The following is a 21,828-nucleotide window of genomic DNA, read 5'->3' as shown; positions in this document are numbered from 1 at the left end:
GAGATTCCAGGATGCTTCTAGCCCTGCCTCCTGGCTGGGCTCGGGCTTTTGATCTCGGAACCCTCGGCACTGCCCCAGAATGACCACCCTGTGCCACTAGAGTTCTTTGGACCCTTGGGACTCCAAAGCCAGAACCCAGGTAAAGGGCCTCGGGCCAACTGCCCAGGGACACAGGGACCTGCGTGAGCCACTGCACACGTGTGGACTGTTGCCACGTGCCATGGGCTGAGTTGTGTCCCCGCCACTTCCTATTCAACAAAGTCCTGAGCCCTGCCCCAGTACCTCAGAATGTGACCTTATTTGGAGACAGGTGGTTACAGAGGTAATCAAGTTAAAATGAGGTCATTAGGGTGCGCCTCCATCCGATACGACTTTTGTCCTTATAAAAAGGGAAAAGTTGGACACAAGCTGGCATAGGGGGAAGATGATGTGAGGACACAGGGAGAAAATAGCCATCTACAGCCGAAGAGAGAGGCCCGGAAGAGCTCTCGGAAAGAACTAACCCCGGTGTCCACCTTCTAGCCTCCAGAAGCTGGAGAAAATTTCCTGCATTTTCAGCACCTGGTCTGTAGTACTTGTTACAGCAGCCCTCGCAAACTCATACCCCACGGCCTGACTCACACTGTGAGAGCACCTTGGCTGAAGCATTGGTGCCTGGCTCTGCCCCATTTCCTGTCCCGGCCCCCTTCTTGGACACGGTACAACCAGTCACAGGGGAGAGGTACTAGGGCAGGGATGTGCACCGCTCTGTGAAAGGCCAGCCTCACCACTGGACAAGGGACGTGGCTCCCCGCGCTGAGACTGGCAGGCTGCCAGAGGGTGTAAGCGTATGTATGCACCCGTGTGCATGGGTACGTGTATGTCTGCACCTTGGTGTGGCTCTGGAAGGACAACCATGGGTCCCAGAGTTGTCTCCTGCACCGATAACCTAGCTCCGCCCCTTCCATCTATGCCAGGTCCCAGAGTCTCCCGACTACACCCTCCCAGGGACGCGGGCACCGCCCTACCTGCTGGTGCTGCTGGAGAGCAGCCGGGCCTCTGGTGTCGTGCTGCCCATGGCTTGACTCCCTGTGTTCCAGGCCGTCATCCCCCACTGACACCACTCCCCCACCATCTGTCTCCAGGTCCTCAGCGGAGGGTATCTGCCGCAGTCGGGGCTTCTCACTTGGCTTGGCTGGCCTCTGGGGAGGGGAGATGCCCACTGAGAAGCCAGGCTGGAAGGCAGGGTGTGGCGGGCCCTGGTGGCCTGGGCTGGGTGGCCACTCATCTTGCTGGGACTTGAGCGGCCACGCAGCTCTTGGCCCTCAGGAGCCATATACTCTCTCTGGCCCTCCAAGTCCCAGCCCTTCCTAAGCCTCCCCTTCTTTCATTCCCTAGGGCCCCACTGAAGCAACCCCTCATCACCTCCCCTAGCCAGTTCCCCTCACCTTGATCAGCTGGATGTGCGGTTTGAGCCGGTCCAGGCGGGGCTGCAGGGGGCCCAGCGGTGGGGGGGCGGTGGCGCTTGGGGGCAGGGGCTCTGAGCGGGTCCGGCTTAGTGGCCGGTGGAGGCCCGACCCAGAGAGCCGCTCGGTGGTCAGTAGGGACTGGGCAAAGTGGAAGGGCAGGGGCCCAAGCCCGGGCACTGGAAAGAACGGGGTGGGGGTGGGGCATAAGGAGGGAACCAAAGGGAGGAATGGAAGGCAGCAGAGGCAGGGGGGAGTGGCGGTCGGGGTGGGGAGAAGAGGGGCAGGGGCTCAGCAGGGAGACGCGCAGGATGGGGCGCTGCACAAGGGGCCGGAGGGCCCTTCCCCAGCTGGGCCCTGAGCAGGATGCAGGGACCAGCCCCTCCCCTGGAGAAGCCCTGGAACTCACCCGTCAGCAGAGGGGTGTGAGAAACGGAGGGATCCAAGAGGAGAATGGGCTGCAGTCGAGAGGGCAAGGCGCCCCCAGCCTCGGGCTCCAAGCCATGGGGCAGGAAGAGGGGAGCATGGGGGCCCCCCAGGACCGGCCCCCGAGGGCCCAGAGTCGGATGGGTCCTGCGGTCAGCATCAGCCTGCGGAGAGGCAGGAAGGAGTCACAGTGGGCATGGGGGGGGGACGATCCCCCCCGCAGAGAGCAGTGGAGATGCTGGGGGGAGGGGGGAGGAGGAGGGAGCGACAGAAGCTGGGGGCTCGCAGTGGGGGAGGGCGCCTCAGCCACTCACCCTGGCAGGGGCGGGCAGCCCCAGCGTGATTGCGGGCAGCAAGGACACTGTCGGCAAGGCGAACGGGGCCAGAGAGGTCTCCTGCAGCCGCAGCCGCTGGCCCAAGAGCGCCTGCCATGGGGAGCAGGGCAGGGGTCACTGGTCCCAGACCTCTACCCCTGGGCCTGCCTTCCCCAGAAGCCCCAGGAGGCTCAGGTCCAGGCTGCCCACACCCTGCGGCCCCAGCTCGGTGAGGGCTGCTCGCTGTGAGGAAGGCTGAGCCTCAGAACTGCCCCCGCAGAGCCCAGCCTGGCGTGGCCTTACCTCGGAGCCCAGGACGGGGTTGGGGCCATGCTCGCTGTCATTAGGGGAACTGCAGCCTGACGCTGGCGTGCTGCTGCTGCTCGGGGAGGAGTCTGGGGGCGGGGATGCGCAGTCAGGGCCCAGGGCCCGGAGAACAGGGCCAGTCCCCCTTCCCAGGACAGCAGGAAGCAGGCAGGCCGCCGCTAGCCTCCAGCGCCTTTGGGCACATTGTTAAGGTGCCCCTTCTTCTGGGCAGACGTCAGGGTAGCCAGCGGAGCAGGGGCTGGCTTGCAGCCCCAACTCGGCGCCCCCGCAAGCGTGTAGGACACATCCTCTGGAACCACGCACTGCAGCCCTGTGCGGGCGGGACCTGACCCAGAGGGACACCAGGGCCACCTCCGCCCACCCTGCGGCCCCTTACCACCCAGGGTCTCTGCGGGCCGCCGCCGGAGACTGGGCGGGGCGCTCTCCTTTCTGAGCAGCGGATTCTTCCTCCGTTCCAGGGACTTCTTGGGCTTGTAGCGCAGCTTCAGGTTGGGCTCAGAGACTGCGGGAGCACCAGCGTTACTTGGCCCCACACCACCCTCCTCCCTCCTGCTCACCTCCGAGTTAAGGCAAGAGAAGGCAGGGTCAGGGAGACAAGCACTGTGGGCCGACCTTCTGCTGCCCTCTCCGACCGTCCACACTCCCCACCCATGTCCTGCCCCTCTAACCCCCACCCCCGGAACGCCTCCACCTGCCTGTCCCACTCACCTGTCTTTCGGAGAGGGAAGTGCTCCGGGGGGTCATTGGGGAGGCTGGGCACAGGAGGCAGAAAGCTGCTGAGCATAGAGCGAGCAGCTCCTTCCGTCTCCAAGGGCTCGAGAGTTCTGTGGAGTTAAAGCCAAGCCGGCTTCAGAGGGGCAGGGATGCCCAGAGGCCTGGCAGCCAAGGGCTCTGCAAGGGCCCTTTCTGAGCATGGGCCCCCAGGACCTGCTAGGGGAGGCAGCAGCTGACAGGGCCAGGGGTTGTGCGTGCGGCCGCAAGAATAGGGGCCATCTCCAGGTGGCAGCACCGGGCCACCCCCCATCCCGGCAGCCTGCAGTGCAGGCCTCTGATCCAGGCATGGGAGCCACGGTCCCAGGGTTGGGGTGAGGGCCAGTCACCCTGGGGCCTCTGTCTCCTGTGGGAGGAAACTACTCTAGGGATCAGGATACTTTTGTGCTCAGGGGAAGTCATAAAGAGAGAAGGGATAGGACACCTGGGTGGCCCAGGGGTCCAGTCTGCCTTTGGCTCAGGCTGTGATCCCAGGGTCCCGGGATCGAGTCCCGCATCAGGCTCCCTGCAGGGAGCCTGCTTCTCCCTCTGCCTGTGTCTCTGCCTCTCTTTCTCTGTGTGTTTCTCATGAATAAATAAAATCTTTTAAAAGGAAGAGAGAGGGCAGCCCAGGTGGCTCCGCGGTTTAGCGCCGCCTTCAGCCCCAGGGCCCGATCCTGGAGACCTGGGATCGAGTCCCACGTCAGGCTCCCTGCATGGAGCCTGCTTCTCCCTCTGCCTGTGTCTCTGCCTCTCTCTCTCTCTGTCTCTCATGAATAAATAAATAAAATCTTTTAAAAAAATAAAAAATAAAAGAAAGAGAGACAAGGGACTCATATAGGAAGCAGCAAGCAAGCGTAGTATGGCTGTGGCAGGGTGGGCAGCTAGGATGGGCTTCAGGTGGGGTGCGGAGAGAGTCACAGGAGAAAAGGAGGCAGGTGTCAGGTGGGAGGAGAGGGCCTGGGGCAGCATTACAGTTAGAGGTGAGGGGTAAGGGTCTGGTGACGGGCAGCTGGGAGGCAGAGGGAGCAAGTATGAGGGCTCACTGGTTGACACTTCGGGAGGAGGGGGCATGGCAGGGACACAAGACAGCAGAGTGTTACCTGTAGGGAATGCTGGGGCTACTGGGATGGACTGTTCTCTCTAGGGCTGCCTGCTGTTTCTTAAGAATCACCTCTGCCAGCTTCTGCTTGACCACGCTGCTGGCTACGGCACCTATGGGGGGAGGCGGGCGGGAGGGCGGAGGAGAAAATCCTGAGTGGGCTGGGGGTGGGCGGACGGCGGCCTCCCTGGCACACTGTCTGCCCATTGCCCATCCACCCCTGAAATTCCAGGCAAGAGCCAAGCCTGAGGCCCCACCCCCTTCCTCGAAGCCTCCAGACCCCCCCCCCCCCATTCACAAGCAGAGCCCAGCGAGCACAGGGAGGCCCAGGCCTGCGTGGCTCCCACCCCCGCCCCCGCGCGCCCACGCGGCCAGGCCGGGGACACCAGGCCCGGGAGGCCTCCATCCTTACTTCGCTTGCTCTTGTCTTTATTGAGAAGCTGCCGCAGCTCTTGGTCCTGCCGCCCCACCTGCAGCTGGGGCCCCGGCGTGTCCATGGGGAGCTGTGGGCAGGGCCGGCCGCCCAGGGAAGGGGCAAGGAGTTGGAGACTGAGCTGAGGGTCTCGGGAGGCTGGAGGGAGGGCGGGGGGCTGGGGGCTGAGCTCGAGGCCGCCTCGTGTGCGGGGAGCTCTGACTTTACCCTCATGGGCTCCGCTGAGCGCTGCTGCAGGCCTGCGAAGAACAGGTGGTGGTGCAGGCGCTGGGGATGCTGCAGGGCCAACAACGCGGGCTCGGGCGGGGGCTCCACCGGGGGCCGCTGGCCCACCCGCAGGTCCATGGGCTGGGGCTGAGGGCCTGGCGTGTCTGCACGGGGCCTGGGGAGGCCTACGGGTGCACAGAGAGGGCACGGTGAGGCCCGCTGGGCCACCTGTACGCACGAGGTAGGGGAGTCTGGTTCCCTTTTACAGGTGGAAGGAGGTCATGTAACCACGTGGTCATGTACCATGTTCGGAGGTAGTGCCCGAACGGCGCCTTCTGACTCCGAGCACTGCTTTTCCACTAAACGTGTTGCCTCTCCAGGGCGGGAGCTGGGAGGATACGGTGATGGGCTGCAAGCCCTATGGGGGAACATTCTAGGCCCCGCCATCTCCTTCCCTTCTCCGCTGGAGTGAATATGGCCAGGCCGTCCCCTAATGAACCACGCTCAAAGACAGCCATCCCCCCGGCAAGCAGTCCCCTTTGTTCAGCCTCCAACCCCAGAGGGCCTCAGGGGCTCTCCCAGTGGCCACCCTCCCATACTCAATCCTAGGCCACAGGATGAAGAGAGTTCCTTGGGACACCCGGGTGGCTGAGCAGTTGGGGGTCTGCCTTGGGCTCAGGGTGTGATCCCGGGATCCTGCATCCAGCCCCGCATCAGGCTCCCCACACGGAGCCTGCTCCTCCCTCTGCTTCTGTCTCTGCCTGTGTCTGTGTCTCTCATGAATAAATAAATAAAAACTTTTTAAAAAGAGAGACAGTTCCTTAAACCTACAGCCAGCCCTGGCCCACCACCCTGAGCCTGCACAGCCCTGCACAGCTCACTGCCCCTGTGCCCTGGGGGCCTGCTCCGGGTTCCCTCAAGCTCAGCCGCCTCTTCTCGAGTGTCCTGCACCCACACCCAGGAGTACCTTCCCAAGGCCGTGGGGGCAGGAGCTATTTATAACTAGCCACCAGACCGGGTTCTATGCCCACACAGCCAGCTGGGCAGGCTGGATGGAGCAGCTGGAGATGCTCGGAGGTAGAGTGTCTGCAGGGCCATTATCGTGGAGAAGGGGAAGCAGTGGGGGTGAAAGCAGGTGCCCTAGGACAGAGCACCCAACTGGGGAAACCTTTCCGGAGAGGCCTCCTTCAGCTCATCCAACAACGCTAGGCACCCCCCGTCAGGGCAGCCACAGGCTGCCTCTGCACCCAAGGCTCAGGGCGGCCAGAAGGCACCGTGATGGAGCACCAGCCGGGGAGCCAGAGAACAGTCTCCGGGCCCAATTCAACCGTTACTCCCCGTTACCTTAAATGCAAGCACAGGTGCAGGTACGTCTGCAAAGCCCTTTCACCCTGAAACCCCCATAGGCCCTGGGAGGTGGTTATCGCTACTCCATTACCCCAAATGTGGAAACTGAGGCTCAGCGGAAGGGACCTCTCCAAAGCCGCCAGGCGAGAGGCACAGTGAGCATGGGTTCTGGTCCTGCCAAGGCCAGTGCTCTGCCTCCATTTTCCCATGGACGTTCAGGAAGTCACCACCCCTCATGGGGGGTTCTCACTGGACAAAGGAAGAGGGGTCTGCAGTGGGCTGCTGCTAAGGGGCATCCGTTCTAACATTCTCTGATCGTGAGATAGAGACAAGAGAGGAGCCGCGCAGGGAGGTACCCACACGACTCTCCAGATATCAAGAGGCCAGAGGGGACGGCTGTGCCCCCAGATGAGCCCTGCAGCAGGCGACACACGGCTTCCACGTCCCCACCCCTCGTTCGTGCATCCACCCGGGGAACCCGGATTCTCATTCCACTTGAATCCAGACCTCTGATAACACACTCCCTTAACACACTCCTGCCAGGAAGGATCTTAGATCTCCCACCTAAGGGTCTTAGGTGTCCTGGCTTCCTGGGGTAACTCTCCTGACGATGTAAGAGGGACTTCAGAGACCCCAAAGCAGGCCACAGCACACGGTGCTAGCTGCTTTAGCCTGACACAGAGTGAGAGGCCTCATCCCTCCCTCTGAGCACGGGGCGCCACGGCCTCCAGAGCACAAGGCTGCCAAGAATTTGGGAGGAGCCCCGCTGGCACCCCAGAGAACACAGCTTGGGATCATTTAGCATTTGGGGGTCTCCCCTCCCTGGTGCTAAGCCAGCTTCTCTTTGTCTCCTACATCTGAAGACAGCCCTTCGTCTCTGCCACCAGCTCCTATCCCGTCACAAGCCCACATACCTTTTACTTACCTGTGAGCTTTTACTCCATGACCCACTCCCCACCCCCACCCCCACTCCCCGCCAGCGGGACCGTCCTGGGCACTCGGATTCTACTTTTCTATATCCTACCCTTCCTACCAATCTTCCCTCTTCCCTGCACTCGGCCCACGGCCCCGCGTCCCTCCTGCCTCTGGATTCCAATCCCGCTGGCAGGTCGGTGCCCTGTAAGCCCAGCATGGGCAGGTACCGCAGTTCAGCTCCAAGGGCAGGAACTTGGTTTGTACATTTCTCACTATCCCAGCACCTAGAACAGTACCTGGCACGTGACAAGAACTGAGTAAATACTGGTTGAATCAATGAATCAGTCGCTGTATCCGTCCCCCTCTAAAATGCCCAGGAAGGTGTCCTGGCACAGAGAGGAGGTTCATCAGTGTTTCTTTTTCCAATTTCTTTTCTTTTCTTTTTTCTTTTTTTTTTTTTTTTTTTGGTTATTACACGTGTAGGAGGACTACATGACGACAACAGGTGTGAATTTAATATTTCTGTTGTGCCCTCCCTTGGCACTGGTTACATTCTGGGTTCTACTCCGGTTTCCCTTTTTATTGGTGTGTCCTATCTCCCCAACCTTCCTATAAGCTTTTGGACAACCAGGAGTGACGCAAAGAGGGTGCAGGCCTTCGCTTCTCCCTGCCATACCTAACCGTTAGGCGCCAGGCAGCCAGCAGGCCCTCCGTGGACACCGGCAGGGGTTAAAGAGGGGCAGCCGTGAGCCACTCCAGCCCCAGCCCCGCCGGCACGTCCTGAACCAGGCTGCAGCCGAAGTCCCAGCGCAGCCCATCAGCAGAGGAGGCGAGGGGCACGGAGAGAACGAGGGGGAGGGGTCCTTCCCCTCCCACCTGGGCAGCAGGGGGCATTTCCACCTGCGAGGGCTGCCGTGCCCACTTTGCAGGGCCCGGCTGAGGACTGCAGCCAACAGACAAGAAGCAGGCGCCTCGCCCAGAGCCTGATGCGAGGCGGGGGTCTGAGTGTAAACTTCAGCTTCCTACTTGCCTTCCTGTTTCACTGCAGCCAGCAAGGACAAGAAGAGCATCCTGCCTTTCCTTTTCCTGTTGTGCTCCCCAGCAGTGGGACCAGCCAAGACCCAGAGGTGCCCCCTCTTACCCCACTCCTCACCACACCCCCTGCATGGAACCCCGACCTCCCAACCCTCGGACCCATCAGCTGGCTACCCTGCTTCTCTCGCCCCTCAGCTCCTTGCCCTTCCCATGTCCTCTGCAGCCTCATGTGGCACTCCCCACCATGGGCTCCCTCAGGCCCGCCTCTTACCTGTGCCAGGGGACCTGGGGCAGTGGGCACCCGGGCTCACCTGGGTCCCATCTGTAGAGAGAAGAGAGAGGGCATGAAGGGGCTGCAGGGAAGGGGTGGGGAAGGGGTGAGAGGGCCGGGCCAGATGGGCTTCCTGCCCCAGCAAGAGGCCCCACTCCAGCCTCAGCACCCCAAACCCAGCACCCACATCAGAAACTAATCAAAAAGCGAGGACTGCGCCCCATTCTTTTCCTCAAATTCCCATGCCCTATGAAAGCACCTGCCAGCCCTCTCTTCTTTATCCAGCTCACGCAGTGACTCAGGCATCTCGCCTTGCTGCAGCCCAGTCCACCCAACAGTGCCTTCAGCCCTCATAGATGTGCTCAGATACCATCCTTCTAGGGCCCGGGCTCTCATACCCCAAAGGGCAAGAGGAGGGGTGGCCAGAGGTGGGAGAGTGCGGCTGGTGAGGCTACCAGGAGGAGGATGGGGAGAAGCAGGCAGGCCCAGGGAAGGGTAGCCGGGGGCTGCTCAGAGGCTTCCCAGGTGGGAGCAGATAGGAGCAGGTGGGAATGGGGAGCCTTCCACAGTTGGGGAGGGACTGGATCATGGCCTGAAGGTCAAGCCAGAAACAGTGGGAGCTGTGAAGTAGCAGGTCTGGAAGACAGCCAAGGAATCCCTTTCCTCCTGCTGCCCTGTCCCGTGTCCTGCAGCCTCTTGCTCCCATAGATAAGAACCTCTCGGGGCACCTGGGTGGCTCAGTGGTTGAGCGTCTGCCTTTGGCTCAGGTCATGATCCCAGGGTCCTGGGATCAAGTCCCACATCAGGTTCCCCATAGGAAACCTCCTTCTCCCTCTGCCTGTGTCTCTGTCTCTCTCATGAATAAATAAATAAAAACTTAAAAAAAGAAGAAAGAAAGAAAGAAAGAAAGAAAGAGAGAGAGAGAGAGAGAGAGAGAAGAAAGAAAGAAAGAAAGAAAGAAAGAAAGAAAGAAAGAAAGAAAGAACGAACCTCTCAGCCTTTTTTTGAGGGGTGGGGGGATCATCTGAAATAGAAGTCTTTCCTTTTGGAAATGGTCACCTCTCCCAAGCTCATAGGCCGAGACCAGAACCCGCCCCCCTCTTCCCATTCAGAACCCATGAAACCCCATGGTAGGTCGCAAGCCGGCCAGCGGGGGAGGCACGAGGTTGCCCAGCGGCTCACTGGAGTAGGAAGGACAGAGACGAGATCTGAGGTCCCCTGTCCAAGACGGACACCTTTCCCTTCTGCTGCCCCAGCTCAGGGCCGAGGGGACAGGAGTCCAGGAGGCTGGAAGGTCACCTGGAAGTGGCACTTGGTGGACACACAGAAGACCTCCTCCAGCCAGCGCTGGGGCAGAAGGGATACTGTCTGAATAGCAAGTGGCAGGTGCTGCTCTTCTGGGTCTGTGTTTAGGGGCAGCCACAGTTCCTCTTCCAGAAGCTGAAGAAAGGAGAACTCCCTGCAGGCAGGCACCGCTGGGGGAGGGGGCAGCTCTAGGCACAGAGAGCCTCCCCCTGGCTGCCCTCAAACACCAGTGCCCAAGCTCCAGATGCTGACGTTTGGTGGGGAAGGACGGCTCCACCTATCCAAACTCTGCGCGCACCAGCCCCCTGGCTTCCTCCGGAAGCTCACCCCGACCTCCCTACTGCGCCCTCCCACAGCACCCACTGTGTCCACCACCTCAACGCCCCACTAACGATGCTCTCCGTGGGGTCACTTGCCAGCCGTGCCCGTCTGCTCCTAACACCTTGCTGCACACATGCCAGGCTCTACTAGGAATGAGTGACTCAGGTGTCACGGACCTCCCCCCCCCACACCCAGCTGGGTCCCCTGCCTAAGGACGTGGCATGAAGATTTCTCAAGGTTTGTGAGCCCCAAGGAACACTGGTTGGGGGAGGCAGCATCGTCTCCCCGGGGACGTGGGAACCCCCACTCTCGTGGGACCTCCTCTTTCTTCGGCAGGACCTGGTCCCCCAGGAGAGGTGTCTGAACTATGCTCCCATGGGCTGTGTCGGGCCCAGAGTTGGCGCCTCCAGCCACCCCCCCCATTGGGAGTTCTGTCCTATATGCCCTCGGTCCCTGCCTGAGGCTGGTCAGCAGCAACCACGCTGGGGAGCAGAGCCAAGCCCTGCTCCCCTGGTAACCGTGGATTCAGGACACCATGCACTCTCTGGATAGGAGAAAAACTAATGGCCCTGAACTCTGGAGTGTTTATTACTGAGCCCAAAGGGCTGTTTTATGATGATGATCTATGATAGAAACTGTGTTCAGAAAAGCTGGGAGCACGCACGCATGTGTGTGCGCGTGTTGCCAACAGGGGCTGCTTCCAAAAGCAATTCCTGGAAAAAGTTCTGCTTCTCCCCCAACTCCCTGGCTCTGTGCTGACGGCCTTTGAGTTCCGAAGAGCCCAAAGCAACAAAAATAAAACCTCCTGTGTCCCAGAGAAAGGAAACGTATCTCAGGGACCCCAGCTAATGGGTGAACTAAGCCCACAGGGTGAACACCCTGCAGGTGCAGGCTTAGCAATGATTTATCTGGGAGACACTTCTCATTGTCCCCTCTCAGGGTGCTGTTAACCACTACTCTGGGGCCAGAGAGACAAAATCAGGAGTGAATGGACTCATGGGACTAAACACTACCTAGGCCTAGACCCTTCTCTGCATGGCTCCCAGCCAAGGTGGAGAGCTCTCCTTTCTGGATTCCTTGGCTGCCCCCTATTTCTACCTTTGGAAGCCACTGTAGTTGGACTGAAGAGGCTGTTTACTTGGCACCGAGGCACCTGGGCCTACCGAGTTATATTCCCAAACTGGCACACCTGACCTCGCACAGAACCAAAGAGCCCCAGAAATACTGCCCCAGTGGGTCCACCCCCGCTCTCAGAAACCCCCAGGGCAGCCGGAAGGGCCCCCTGAACACCTATGCAAGCTGGTCTCCCACTCTTACTTTGTGGGCCTGGGCCTCCCCTACCCCACAGATGTCACTTCACCCCAAGGCACACGCAAGGGGGCTGGAAAGGTGAGCCCAGCCCGCTCACCTGCTCACCCAGGTGTTTCAGGCCGTCTGTCACGAGGAGGGCTTCCCTGGGAGCACTGCCACCCAGAAGCCCCCTGCCGAGGCCTCTGATGCCTTTTTTGAGGCTGTCCCCACCTTTCTGATCTCCTGATTCACTGAGGCAGAGTAGCAGGAAGGCCTGGGCCCTGGCGGGCAAGGGGAAAGCGGGCAGCGGCAGGAGGCCAGGGCCCGGGTTCAGGGCTGGCTCCCTCCACACCCCCACATCGTGGCTCTGGTTCTGTTTCCCTGACACAAGCAGGACAAAGCTTGACTCTGCATGGGGGCTGGCAGAGAAGATGAAAGCTGGGGGTGAAACGGCTTCAGGAAGATCCAAGAATAAATAAACACGGGAAAGAACATCACGGTTGCCAGGCCCTTCTGACACAGAGTGAGCGCCGAGCATGAAGGAGAGGCTCTTCTCGAAGGAAGGCATTCCCGTCACAGAATCTGAGAACATAAGGAGCTGATGAGGGGGCTTTAGAGCTTATTCGGGCCAACACTCTCACTTCAAGGAGGAGGCAAGAGCTAGGGCACAGTGGCCCAGCAGGTGAGCGGTATAGCCAGGCCAGAGCAGGGCTGAGAAACCCAAGAAGGCCACCCCGAGGGCAGGCACCCAGTACTTGCATGTGAGGTCCCTGCTCCAGGGCCCGAGGAGACGGACATAGGAATGAAATCGGTTCTCACTTTCAAGGAGTTTCACATACAGTCCACAATTTTTTAAAAATTAAAAAATTGGGGGCTCCCTGGGTGGCTCAGCAGTTTAGTGCCTGCCTTTGGCCCAGGGCGTGATGCTGGAGACCCGGGATCGAGTCCTGCATCAGGCTCCTGCATGGAGCCTGCTTCTCCATCTGCCTCTCTCTCTGTGTGTCTATCATGAATAAATAAATAAAATCTTTTTAAAAAAATTAAAAAATAGACTACTTGCAGATACTGCAAAAGGTTCAGAGTCTCAAAAAGTGTTAAAACAAAAACTTTCTCAATCATCCAACTCCCAGGAACCTCCCTAGAATCAGCCCTTTTTTCATAATGGTTTCTTATCTCTCCCTCACCTTCCAGAAATTCTCTTGCTCATTATTAATTCGATTGCTCATTATCTTGGCATTAAGCTGCTTGTTGCTCAGATTTACCTAGAACCCAGGGGGCTGGCTGCAAGCTGGCTAGAAACTCCTGCCACACAAAGTAATGGAATCATGGCTCCACGGCACAGAGGCTTTGAGGTCAGATGGATGTGGGTTCAAACTCTGAATCCCCCAGTGACCGGCAGGGAGAGCCAGGGACTCAAGTGTAACCCGGTCAAGCCTCGGCTGCCCGGCTGGCAAGAAGACTAAGCACTTGGAAGGGGTCATCTGAGATTAGCAGCACTGTGTGAAGCGCCCAGCACACGGTAGGTAGGTGGTAGGGGGTCCCTCAGAAGTCATGATTAATACCACTTGTCCCAGAACTTGGCGGTGACCTCCCTTCTGGCAAAAGCATTTCAGCATCTGGTCCCCCCCACCCCACCCTCTCCTCTTCAGTCCATCTTCTGCCCGAGGCATTCCTTGCCCCATCTCTTAGGCCTGGCCTCTCCTCTCCTGAGGGCACTCCCCTCCCTCTCTCTTCCATCTGAACTTTTGTAAACACTCCTGTGGGTCAGGTGTTCTGAGTGCCTTACATTTGCTAAATCATCTAACCCTTGGGACAGGAGGTAGTTAGGAGATTTTTTCTTTAAATCCCTAATATAGAGATCAGTAGACTGAGGCCCAGTAGTACTAAGTAACCTGTCTGAAGTCACAAAAGGTGGAAGTGGCTCAGCTGGGGCTTGGGCCAGGCCCCGGGCTCCAGAATCCATATTCTCGACCACTGCCCCCCACTGTCCCTCCCGGGCACTTCACAGGCCAACAGGTGGGGAGCAAGCACAAGGCCCGGGGCACAGGGAAAGATGGAAAAGCCACCCGGCCCCACAGAGACCAGTACGGGCAGCTGACCCCGGGCCTGGCCTGCTGGAGGTTCGAGAGCAAAAGCTGCCTGTTTTCATCTCAGGGTCCTCATGCGGCCAACCCTGAAGAGTCACTTATGTGGAGCAACTGCTGACTTGGAAGATTCCAAGCAATGATTTCGGACTGCATGTGGGAACAAGGGGCCGGTGACAGGTCGGGGTCCTGGAAGAGCACCCGCTTCACTTTCCCGGGCTCTCCACTGCCTGCTGCACCCTCTCTCTAGAAGCTCCTGAGACTCTCATTGGCATCCCGGAGCTGGCCTGGCTGCTGTAGGCCGAGGGCCCAGCTACCCCTGGGGCACAGGCTTGGCTCACAGGTGGGTGGGCCACCCGCCCAGACGGAGGCCTGGGTCAGTTCCTCTGGGGGTAGCCCGGGCCTTGGAGCCCTGGAGCCCTGGGGGGGGGGGGGGGCTGGATGGGAGGCCACCAGCCAGCACTGGGGCGGGGGGACCCTGGGCCCTGGAGCCCTGGGGAGGTAGCTGCGGGGGGAGGCCACAGGTCACTTCTTGGGGAAGAGCCTGGGCCCTGGAGCCCTGGAACCCTGAGGGGGGTGCCTGGATGGGAGGCCCTGGTCAGTCCCCTGGGGTGGGGGAGCCTGGGGCCCTGGAGCCCTGGAGCCCTGGGGGGGGTGGGCCTGGAAGGAAGACCCTAGTCAGTTCCTCCAAGGGGAGCCCGGGCCCTGGAGCCCTGGAGCCCTGGAGCCCGGGGTGGGGGGGTGCTGGATGGGAGGCCACCAGCCAGCCCTGGGGGTGGGGAGCCCAGGCCCTGGAGCCCTGGGGGGGCCTGGAGGGGAGGCCACCAGCCGGTCCTGGGGTAGGGAGCCCGGGCCCTGGAGCCCTGGGGGGGCCTGGAGGGGAGGCCACCAGCCGGTCCTGGGGGGGGAGCCTGGGCCCTGGAGCCCTGGGGGGGCCTGGAGGGGAGGCCACCAGCCGGTCCTGGGGGGGAGCCCGGGCCCTGGAGCCCTGGGGGGGCCTGGAGGGGAGGCCACCAGCCGGTCCTGGGGGGGAGCCCGGGCCCTGGAGCCCTGGGGGGGCCTGGAGGGGAGGCCACCAGCCGGTCCTGGGGGGGAGCCCGGGCCCTGGAGCCCTGGGGGGGCCTGGAGGGGAGGCCACCAGCCGGTCCTGGGGGGGAGCCTGGGCCCTGGAGCGCTGGGGGGGCCTGGAGGGGAGGCCACCGCCGCCCCCCCACCCCCCCACCCCCGCCCGGCCGCGCGTGCCCCTTTCCCCTGGCCTGGGGCCCTGGGCCCTGGGCCGCCTATTTTTAGCTCCTGACACCTGGGTATTTTGCAGCCGCAGGATGTCCGGTTTGGAGTCTCTTTCTGGGAATCCCACACGCGGCTGTTGTAAACAGCCCCACGCAGCGGCCGGCGGGAGGCGGCTCCCCTCCTGCGGGGCGAGATGAATCAAACAGGAAGCAGCCGTAACCATGGCAGCGGCGCCCGGGCTCCCGGGGGTGGGAAAAGAGCCCTTCCTGGCTCCGGGCCCCTGGCCAGTCCCCCGCCGGCCGGTCCCCGGGCGCCCCCCCTCCCCCCCGGGCCCAGGCGAGCACCGGGAAGCCCTGAGCTCGCGCCCCCGCCCCCGCGGCGCGGCCGGACTCCGACCCGGAGCCGGAGCCCTCGGAGCCCTCGGAGCCCTCGGAGCCCTCGGAGCCCTCGGAGCCCGGTTCCCACTTACCCTCACTGCCCTGCGCCCGGGGCTCCAACCCCGGAGATAGGAAGTTCGCCCTGATACCTAACCACCATCTCTCCGATCACAAGCAAGACGACCTGAGCAGCCAAGGTGGGGGCCCCATCTGCAAGGTGGGGAGAGGGGGGAGGCTCCTGGGCCTCGGCCCTGCCCTCCCCCAGGCCCCGCTGCCCGCTTAGACCAGCTGCTCCCTCTGAGCCGCCAGCCCCAGACAGTCTTTCTCAAGGGCCAGCGCTTGCCCCAACAGGAAGCACGGTCCCCGCCCCGGGGCTGCTCTCAGGGCCGCTCCTTCTCCCCTCCAAGCTCTCCTGTTCCTTCCCTCAGCTTGGGGGGGCCCCTCCTCGGCCGGGCCACATCTTGTCCCCTGCGCCCACCGGCTCCGCCTCTGCCACCTGCCCGGGAGCCAGGAGTCAGGCCTTCCTTGGCTGCTCCCTCCAGTGCCACCCAGGAGGCCCCTCAGTCCGCGCCAGAGGCTGCCCGGGGGGCCCCGAAATCATGAGATTAATAATGATCCTTATTATTATCTTATTCTAATTGCTAATGAATGAGATTAGCAACGATCCATAGCCACGTCCTGAATGCCCACTGCGCGCCGGTTACCGCTGGGTGACACCTGACCTGCACTGTGTCCCGGTTGGTCCTCACTAAAACCCCCGTCTGGAAGTGGAAGGTACCGTTAGTAGCCTCCTCTCACAAAGGGGAAACTGAGGTGCAGCATTTTTAAGGAAATTGCAGGAGGCTGCACAGCTCTGTGGGTGGGCTTCTGGGGCTCCAGAACCTAAGCTCCTAATCCTGGGGCTGCGGGTGCACAAGTGCACCCACCTCCCCAGGTGGGGAGTGAGGCCAGCGGGGGGCCAGGGGCCACAGCGGATCGGGGCATCCGAAGGCCCCGGCGGGACTCCCACAGTGTGCTACTCTTCCACCCAGAAAACAGCGCCTGCAACAAAAATAAAAACCGAGATAGTCATCTCTGCCTGGGCCCTTCAGATGCCTTTTGTCTCCAGGAGGCACTCCCAAACCCGTCTTCACTTCCTTTTGCATCTTATGTTTTCCCTGTTTTGTTAAATGTACATGTTACCGTTTTATTGTTTCCTGTAAGCAAGCGGCCTCCAGCAGGACGGAACCGAACAAGCCAACCTCCCAGGGCTGCCATGGAGGATCAAACGCTGCGTGAAAGCACTCTGGAAGCTGTCAAGCACTGTAGAAAACGCAGGTTGCATAACCAGAGCAAGTCACCCGTGGAGCGGCTACTTGGGAGTGAATTCCCTCGGGAGAAGAAGCTTGCTCTCCCTCCCTCTCTCTCTCTCTCCACCTCCCCCCTCCTTCCAGGCCTCAGACACACAGGCAGGCCCGGAGCAGGTGGAGAGATGGAGGCCCCCACCGGTGCAAAACAGAGCACCCTCCTTTAGGACGGACTCCTGGGGACTGGGAACAGAGCCAAAGGCCATCAGTGCTCTTGGACCTGGGGCAGGGGAAGGCAGAGGCCATCACAGAGGCCGGGGCCTGCTCCAGGGCCTGGGGGCGTCGCAGATAGAGGAGTCCCTGAATAGCAATAAGCTATGAATGCTGGCACTCACAGGATGCCACATTAATATTAATGACAGTAAGTGCCCAGAGATCCCCATCCCAGTTGCGCCTGGGTATCCCCCTTGTTTGGCCTATTCCTTTTTGGAAGATGGCAGAGGTCTACTATCAGGGCGATTTCCCCAGCGACACGATTCCCTTCTGCAGCCAGGGTTCTGCGGCTGCCCTTGGGACTCGGTGGGCCAGAGTTTTTCCAGACCACAAAATCCAGCCAGGGTGCTTATACAGCCTTCAGGGAACTCAGTAAACAGATGCGTGGTCCTGGGTACTGATCTGGACAAACCAGCTGGGAAGGACAATTTCTGGCCAACTGGGAATTGGATGAGATGAAAATGTACGATCGTGGGAGGTGGAGATCACTGAAAAGGCAGCATGTGCAGTGTCATCGCATTTTTGTAGGAAATATGACATATAAGGGCAGGCCAGGGAACAGGGAGGTGTGAAGAGGTATTGTGGCAGTGGTCTCTGACCGCTGGGGCTGGAATGTTTCTCAGTTTTTAAATTTTCGCTTGTCTGTGTAGTCCAATCATCTACAATGCACAAGACCTACATCTATAATAATAATAATAATAATAATAAACAAAATATAGGGACGCCTGGGTGGCTCAGCGGTTGAGTGTCTGCCTTCAGCTCAGGGCGTTATCCCGGGGTCCAGGATCAAGTTCCACAACAGGCTTCCTGTGAGCCCGCTTCTCCCTCTGCCTATGTCTCTGTCTCTCTCTGTGTGTCTCTCATGAATAAATAAATAAAATCTTAAAAGGAAAACTGAATATATATGTATACACACACACACACACACACACACACACAGATAAAGATGTCACAATGGGTAGTGAAGTCAAGGCTCAACTTCTGGTTCCCATGGGAGCTAGGACAACAGGCTTTCCTGGACTCCATGCATTATATGCTCCGGCCCTCCCTGCGTTTGAGGTTCTGTATTATTTACAATCTAGTGTCCCCTGCCTCTCCTGAACCACACAGAGGGGCTAGCTCAGGGCCGGGCACCATGTCAGGTCTTACTTAATGAATGCCTGTAGGCTGAATAATGATCATTTCCTGAAAGAAATGCCTCCTGCCTCTTCCAGGGCCACAGTGCTGGGAATACTCACTGCTGACATCACTGAACTTCCCATCCCTCCTCTGCTTCATGCTCCTCTTAAGAGCTGCCAGGGAGGGGCGAAAATAAAGGTCACTCCAGCAGATGCTGGCAAGGTATTCGACATAGGGCCATCAGGGCGGTCCCATCCCAGACCCTCCCCAGTGCCAGCTGGCCCGGAGGCCCTTGGGTCCTCCTGCATCCTGCCTCGCTGGAGGAGCCGGGGCGGGGGGGGGGGGGGGGGGCGGTGCAGTGAAAGAGAGAAGGGGTCCACCCTGTGACTTCTGGCTACGGACTCCCACTATTCCAGGCCCTCATGGGTGGAGGAATCTGGAACAGTGATTTTGGCCTGGTTTTCTTCTGTGAACTGGGGCTGGGCCCAGTTTCTGTTCTTCGTGTCTTTAACATTCCCTATCCCTGACCTTCAAAAAATATGAACAATAACATCAATAATGATGAATACTCTGTGTGCACTGGCTTCATACCGGGCATGACTCCGACATTATGTACTTTAATCTTGACAGCAACTCCATGAGGTTGAAACTATTATTATCTTCACCATACAGAGATGGAGAAACTGAGGCAAACACAGCCAGCCACGTGCCCAAGGTTGTCTGCAGGAGAACGAGGGACTAGCAGAAGCTAGAAGGGGCATCCCATTCCTCCCTCTGTGTCCTTACTGGAAGGCTCCGGTGCCAGGCCTTGCAACGGGCACAGAAGGATCCAAGGGCAGTAATTCACATCTGTAGGGGGCCTCGGAGCCTACCATGCGCTTGCATACGCATCGCATCGGAGGAAACTCCCACTTGAAGACTCAGGGCCCTGTGCAGCTCGGCACAAGGGTCCCCGGCCATTGGGAACCAAGCCCATTGGGAACCAAGCCGCGTCTTTGGTCTCAGGAGGGGTTCATGTCTTCCCCTAGATCCTACAATCCGCCTGGCCCATCTCTGAAGATGGTTCTGCAGGCCGGGAAGGGAGACGCAGGTCCTCTAGAACCAGGGAGATGAGGCCTGCGCTCAGCCCCTCGCCCCGGTGGGGGTGGGGGTGGGGGTGCTGTGCCAGCACCTCCTCGGGCGTCTCCACCGTGACTCACTCCTGGGACCCAGGGGAAACACAGCCCTGCTGCTGCGGGCAAACATTGCCTGCCTCCCGCCCCGCCTCCAGCTCCCCGCCTCCACATTTGCTAACCGAAACCGGGCTGCTGCTATTTTTAACCCTCCAGCTCCCCCTGGCCTGGGGCTCCCCCCTTCACCCCACCCCCACCCCCTGCCCCAACCGGGTGCCACCAGCCCGTCATTCTGAGAGCAGTTCTCTAACCTGAACGCCCCGGCGGGTGCAGCGGATGCCCGGGCAGGTTTGTGGGGCAAGCAAAACAAGACGGTTACAGCCCAGTTGCCGAATTCCCCCACCCCGGACTCTTTCCGAACCTGTGGCTCTCCCAGCCGCCCCGCCTTTCCCAGCCTTCCTGGGAGCTGGGGGAGGCAGGAATGAGACTTCCTGGGAGTGAGGGCAGAAGCCCCAGGTGGGCTCCTGGGAATGGGCCTGTGCAGGAGCTGAGCTGCACTCCCGAGCAGGAATGGGGGACCCCTCGTGCTTCCCAGGGCAGAGGCTCTCCCTGAAGGCCCGAGGGCTCGGGCTACCAGGGTTTCCAATCCCTGCAGGCAACATGGGGGAAAAAAGGAAGTGGGGAGGAGCATGGTGGGGATGGTGAGTTTAGCCCTGTGCCCTCCTTACTAAAAGTCCCCTCCCCATCCTGCTGTGGAGGTTCTGGAGGTTAAGCTTGGGAGTGAAGGCCTGGGAGGCAGCGAGGCCAGGGGGCTTGGGCACTGAGCAGTCTAAAGGAGGCCCAGGGTAGAGTGCCAACTGAGGCAGTGGGGTGGGAAGGGGTTGGGCAGAGGGCTCTCCTCTTACCTGGGGGCTCCTCTGCTGCTCAGGTCTCTAAGGGCTCAGGTCTCTAAGGAACAGCTTCCAGCTCCCTGCAGCCTCAGCTCTCAGCCCCCCAGGTAAAACCCTCTCCCTTTGTGGCAGGAAGAGGTTGCAGATGAGAGGGTCTGAGGGCTTCTTGCCCCCATGTTAGCCTCCTGAGAGGGGGAAGGGGTAGGACTTCAGGGGAGCTAGCTGATGTCTGTGCCCTGGGCTGAGAGAGTCTCACCCACTTTGGGGAGCAGATTCCAAGGGCCCAGGAGAGGCTCTGGGGACACCCGGTCAAGGGACTCCTTCACGCCTTGCCTTCTCTCCTGTCCGGACCCCTGATCCGGCCAGCCACGGCCCTCTCCTCTGCTGTGTCTTCTCTGGCTCCTGCCCTGGATCTCTCTGGTCTGTTGTCTCTTCCAGGGCCAGGTCCTCTCTAAGTCTCAACCCTCTCCACAGTGATTCCAGAGCCAGGCAAATAAATCTCAGTGGCTACCGAGGCAGCCAGGCTAGACCCAGAGAGGAGGGACTTGGCACGGGAGTTCCCAGGTGGGGAGATGGGGAGGAAGGGGATGAGGTGGGAGGAAGGTGAGGCTGGAGCGTCAGGAATGGGGTGGTGCTTGAGAGCTCCTGGGGTGAGGCCCAGCCTTTCCCCACTCCCTAACATGTGTCTGGTGCCTGCGGAAGGCCCTGGACTCACCCAGGCTGGAAGGAAAAGGCCCCTGCTACTCGGAGCAATGGAGCAGCCTGGATTTCAGCCCTGTCCAGCTGCCCCTCCTCTTCTCCCCCTCGGCCAAACTCTGGGGGCTACTTGGGGAGCAGAGACCCTGCTGCCTGCCAGGGCAGGAAACAGGCCTTGTCCTCGGCCAGTGCTCCACCCAGGTCCCCTACCTGGATCCAGGCAGCTCCCAGGCACACTCAGAGGCTCTGAGGGCTCGCTTTTGGTCTGGACAGGTGACAGAAGGCATCAGTGTCACCCTCTCACGCAGGCCTCTCCTGGCCACCCTACCTCAGGGTGTCCCACCTTGCTATCCTCTATTGCTGCACCCAGTTCATTTCCTCTTTAGGGCTTATCACAATGTATAACTAGATACATACACTCATTTCTTTCCTGGCCTCAAGTGGAAGTTCCCTGAGGTCAGACGCTCTGCCTTTGTGTTCAGTGCATATCTGTGCCCGGTACCTGGCACCCAGCAGGGCCAGGAAGCCTCCACTGGATAAAAAAATAGCTGAATGATGGGCTCGGTAGATGGGGCCGCCTGGCTGCCAACAGCACCTTTGCAGTAGATGCTCGACAGTTCCAGGATTTCCTCAGGGAGGAGAAAGCAGGATGTAACAGGAAGAGCAAGGTCAGGAAGGCTGGCACCCCCCGAGGAAAGGTCAAGGCCCAGTCAGTAACCAACCATCCCCATCTGGCCCACTGCATCATGCCGAGTGTGGACCTGTGCACGTGTGCGCCCAGAGCGGATGCGTGGGTAAGTCCTGGACCGGTCTTGGAAGACTTGAGTTTCGTCCCAGATCTTCCTCTTTATGGCCCCGTGTCCTTGGACAAACCACAAAGCCTTATGGGTCTCAGTCTTCTCAGAAAGAAAAAAAAAACGACAAGGACGGTCCCCCGTTGGGTCCTCAAACGCAGCTCTGCGCCAGAATCACCCGAAGCACGTGCTATAATCCAGATTCCTAGGCCCCAACCCTGCAGATTCTAGGTTGGTCTGGAATGGGGCCTAAGGCTCTTTGTTTTTCACACACTCCCAGGTGACTGAAGCAAATGGTTCAAGAACTGGCGCTTGAGGACCGCGGATGAGATCGTGCTTTTCAGCAAACAGCTGGACTTCTATTAAAAAGCCACGCTTACCCAGGTAGACATTCCCCCAAAACAGGTCCACGTATCCCACACAGAGCAATAAACTGCAAAGGTGCACAACCACACGGCTGGCATACATCTGCACTACAC

At 60.0% G+C, this 21,828-nt stretch overlaps 1 protein-coding gene and 1 long non-coding RNA gene across 14 annotated transcripts in view; one reads left to right on the top strand and one right to left on the bottom strand.

Annotated features, from left to right (window-relative positions):
- Positions 1 to 21,828, bottom strand: part of HDAC7 (histone deacetylase 7) — a 37,942-nt gene that overhangs the window by 12,451 nt on the left and 3,663 nt on the right. For 2 of the 7 annotated variants that reach the window (XM_025477398.3, XM_049102372.1), the window contains exons 2-12: positions 8,573 to 8,623; positions 5,005 to 5,189; positions 4,777 to 4,867; positions 4,366 to 4,477; positions 3,221 to 3,336; positions 2,889 to 3,014; positions 2,489 to 2,580; positions 2,186 to 2,296; positions 1,855 to 2,035; positions 1,428 to 1,624; positions 1,008 to 1,181 (exon numbers count right to left, since the gene is read on the bottom strand). In XM_025477398.3, the coding sequence (XP_025333183.1) occupies positions 1,008 to 1,181; positions 1,428 to 1,624; positions 1,855 to 2,035; positions 2,186 to 2,296; positions 2,489 to 2,580; positions 2,889 to 3,014; positions 3,221 to 3,336; positions 4,366 to 4,477; positions 4,777 to 4,867; positions 5,005 to 5,189; positions 8,573 to 8,623 (1,436 nt within the window). Of the gene's footprint in view, positions 1 to 1,007; positions 1,182 to 1,427; positions 1,625 to 1,854; positions 2,036 to 2,185; positions 2,297 to 2,488; positions 2,581 to 2,888; positions 3,015 to 3,220; positions 3,337 to 4,365; positions 4,478 to 4,776; positions 4,868 to 5,004; positions 5,190 to 8,572; positions 8,624 to 9,871; positions 10,013 to 11,606; positions 11,937 to 14,872; positions 14,983 to 15,271; positions 15,413 to 16,361; positions 16,497 to 21,828 lie in introns of those variants that run through there. The other 5 variants (XM_049102376.1, XM_049102377.1, XM_049102374.1 and 2 more) reach the window with 5 other exon arrangements.
- On the top strand, positions 13,682 to 21,750 carry LOC112678244 (uncharacterized). 7 transcript variants are annotated; one of them, XR_007406343.1, is made up of 6 exons: positions 13,690 to 13,915; positions 14,888 to 15,376; positions 15,838 to 15,953; positions 16,383 to 17,797; positions 17,953 to 18,079; positions 18,530 to 18,544. It is a non-coding gene; the product is annotated as an uncharacterized LOC112678244 (long non-coding RNA). The 7 variants fall into 7 exon arrangements; XR_007406341.1 differs by lacking the exon at positions 18,530 to 18,544 and adding an exon at positions 18,274 to 18,288 and having other exon boundaries at positions 13,695 to 13,915; XR_007406342.1 differs by lacking the exon at positions 18,530 to 18,544 and adding an exon at positions 21,630 to 21,646 and having other exon boundaries at positions 13,696 to 13,915.

The sequence above is a fragment of the Canis lupus genome, chromosome 27 (genome assembly GCF_003254725.2).
Source record: "Canis lupus dingo isolate Sandy chromosome 27, ASM325472v2, whole genome shotgun sequence".
NCBI classification, from domain to species: Eukaryota; Metazoa; Chordata; class Mammalia; order Carnivora; family Canidae; genus Canis; species Canis lupus.
The sequence above is the reverse complement of the archived record's forward strand: the minus strand, read 5'-3'. Positions and strand labels throughout refer to the sequence as shown.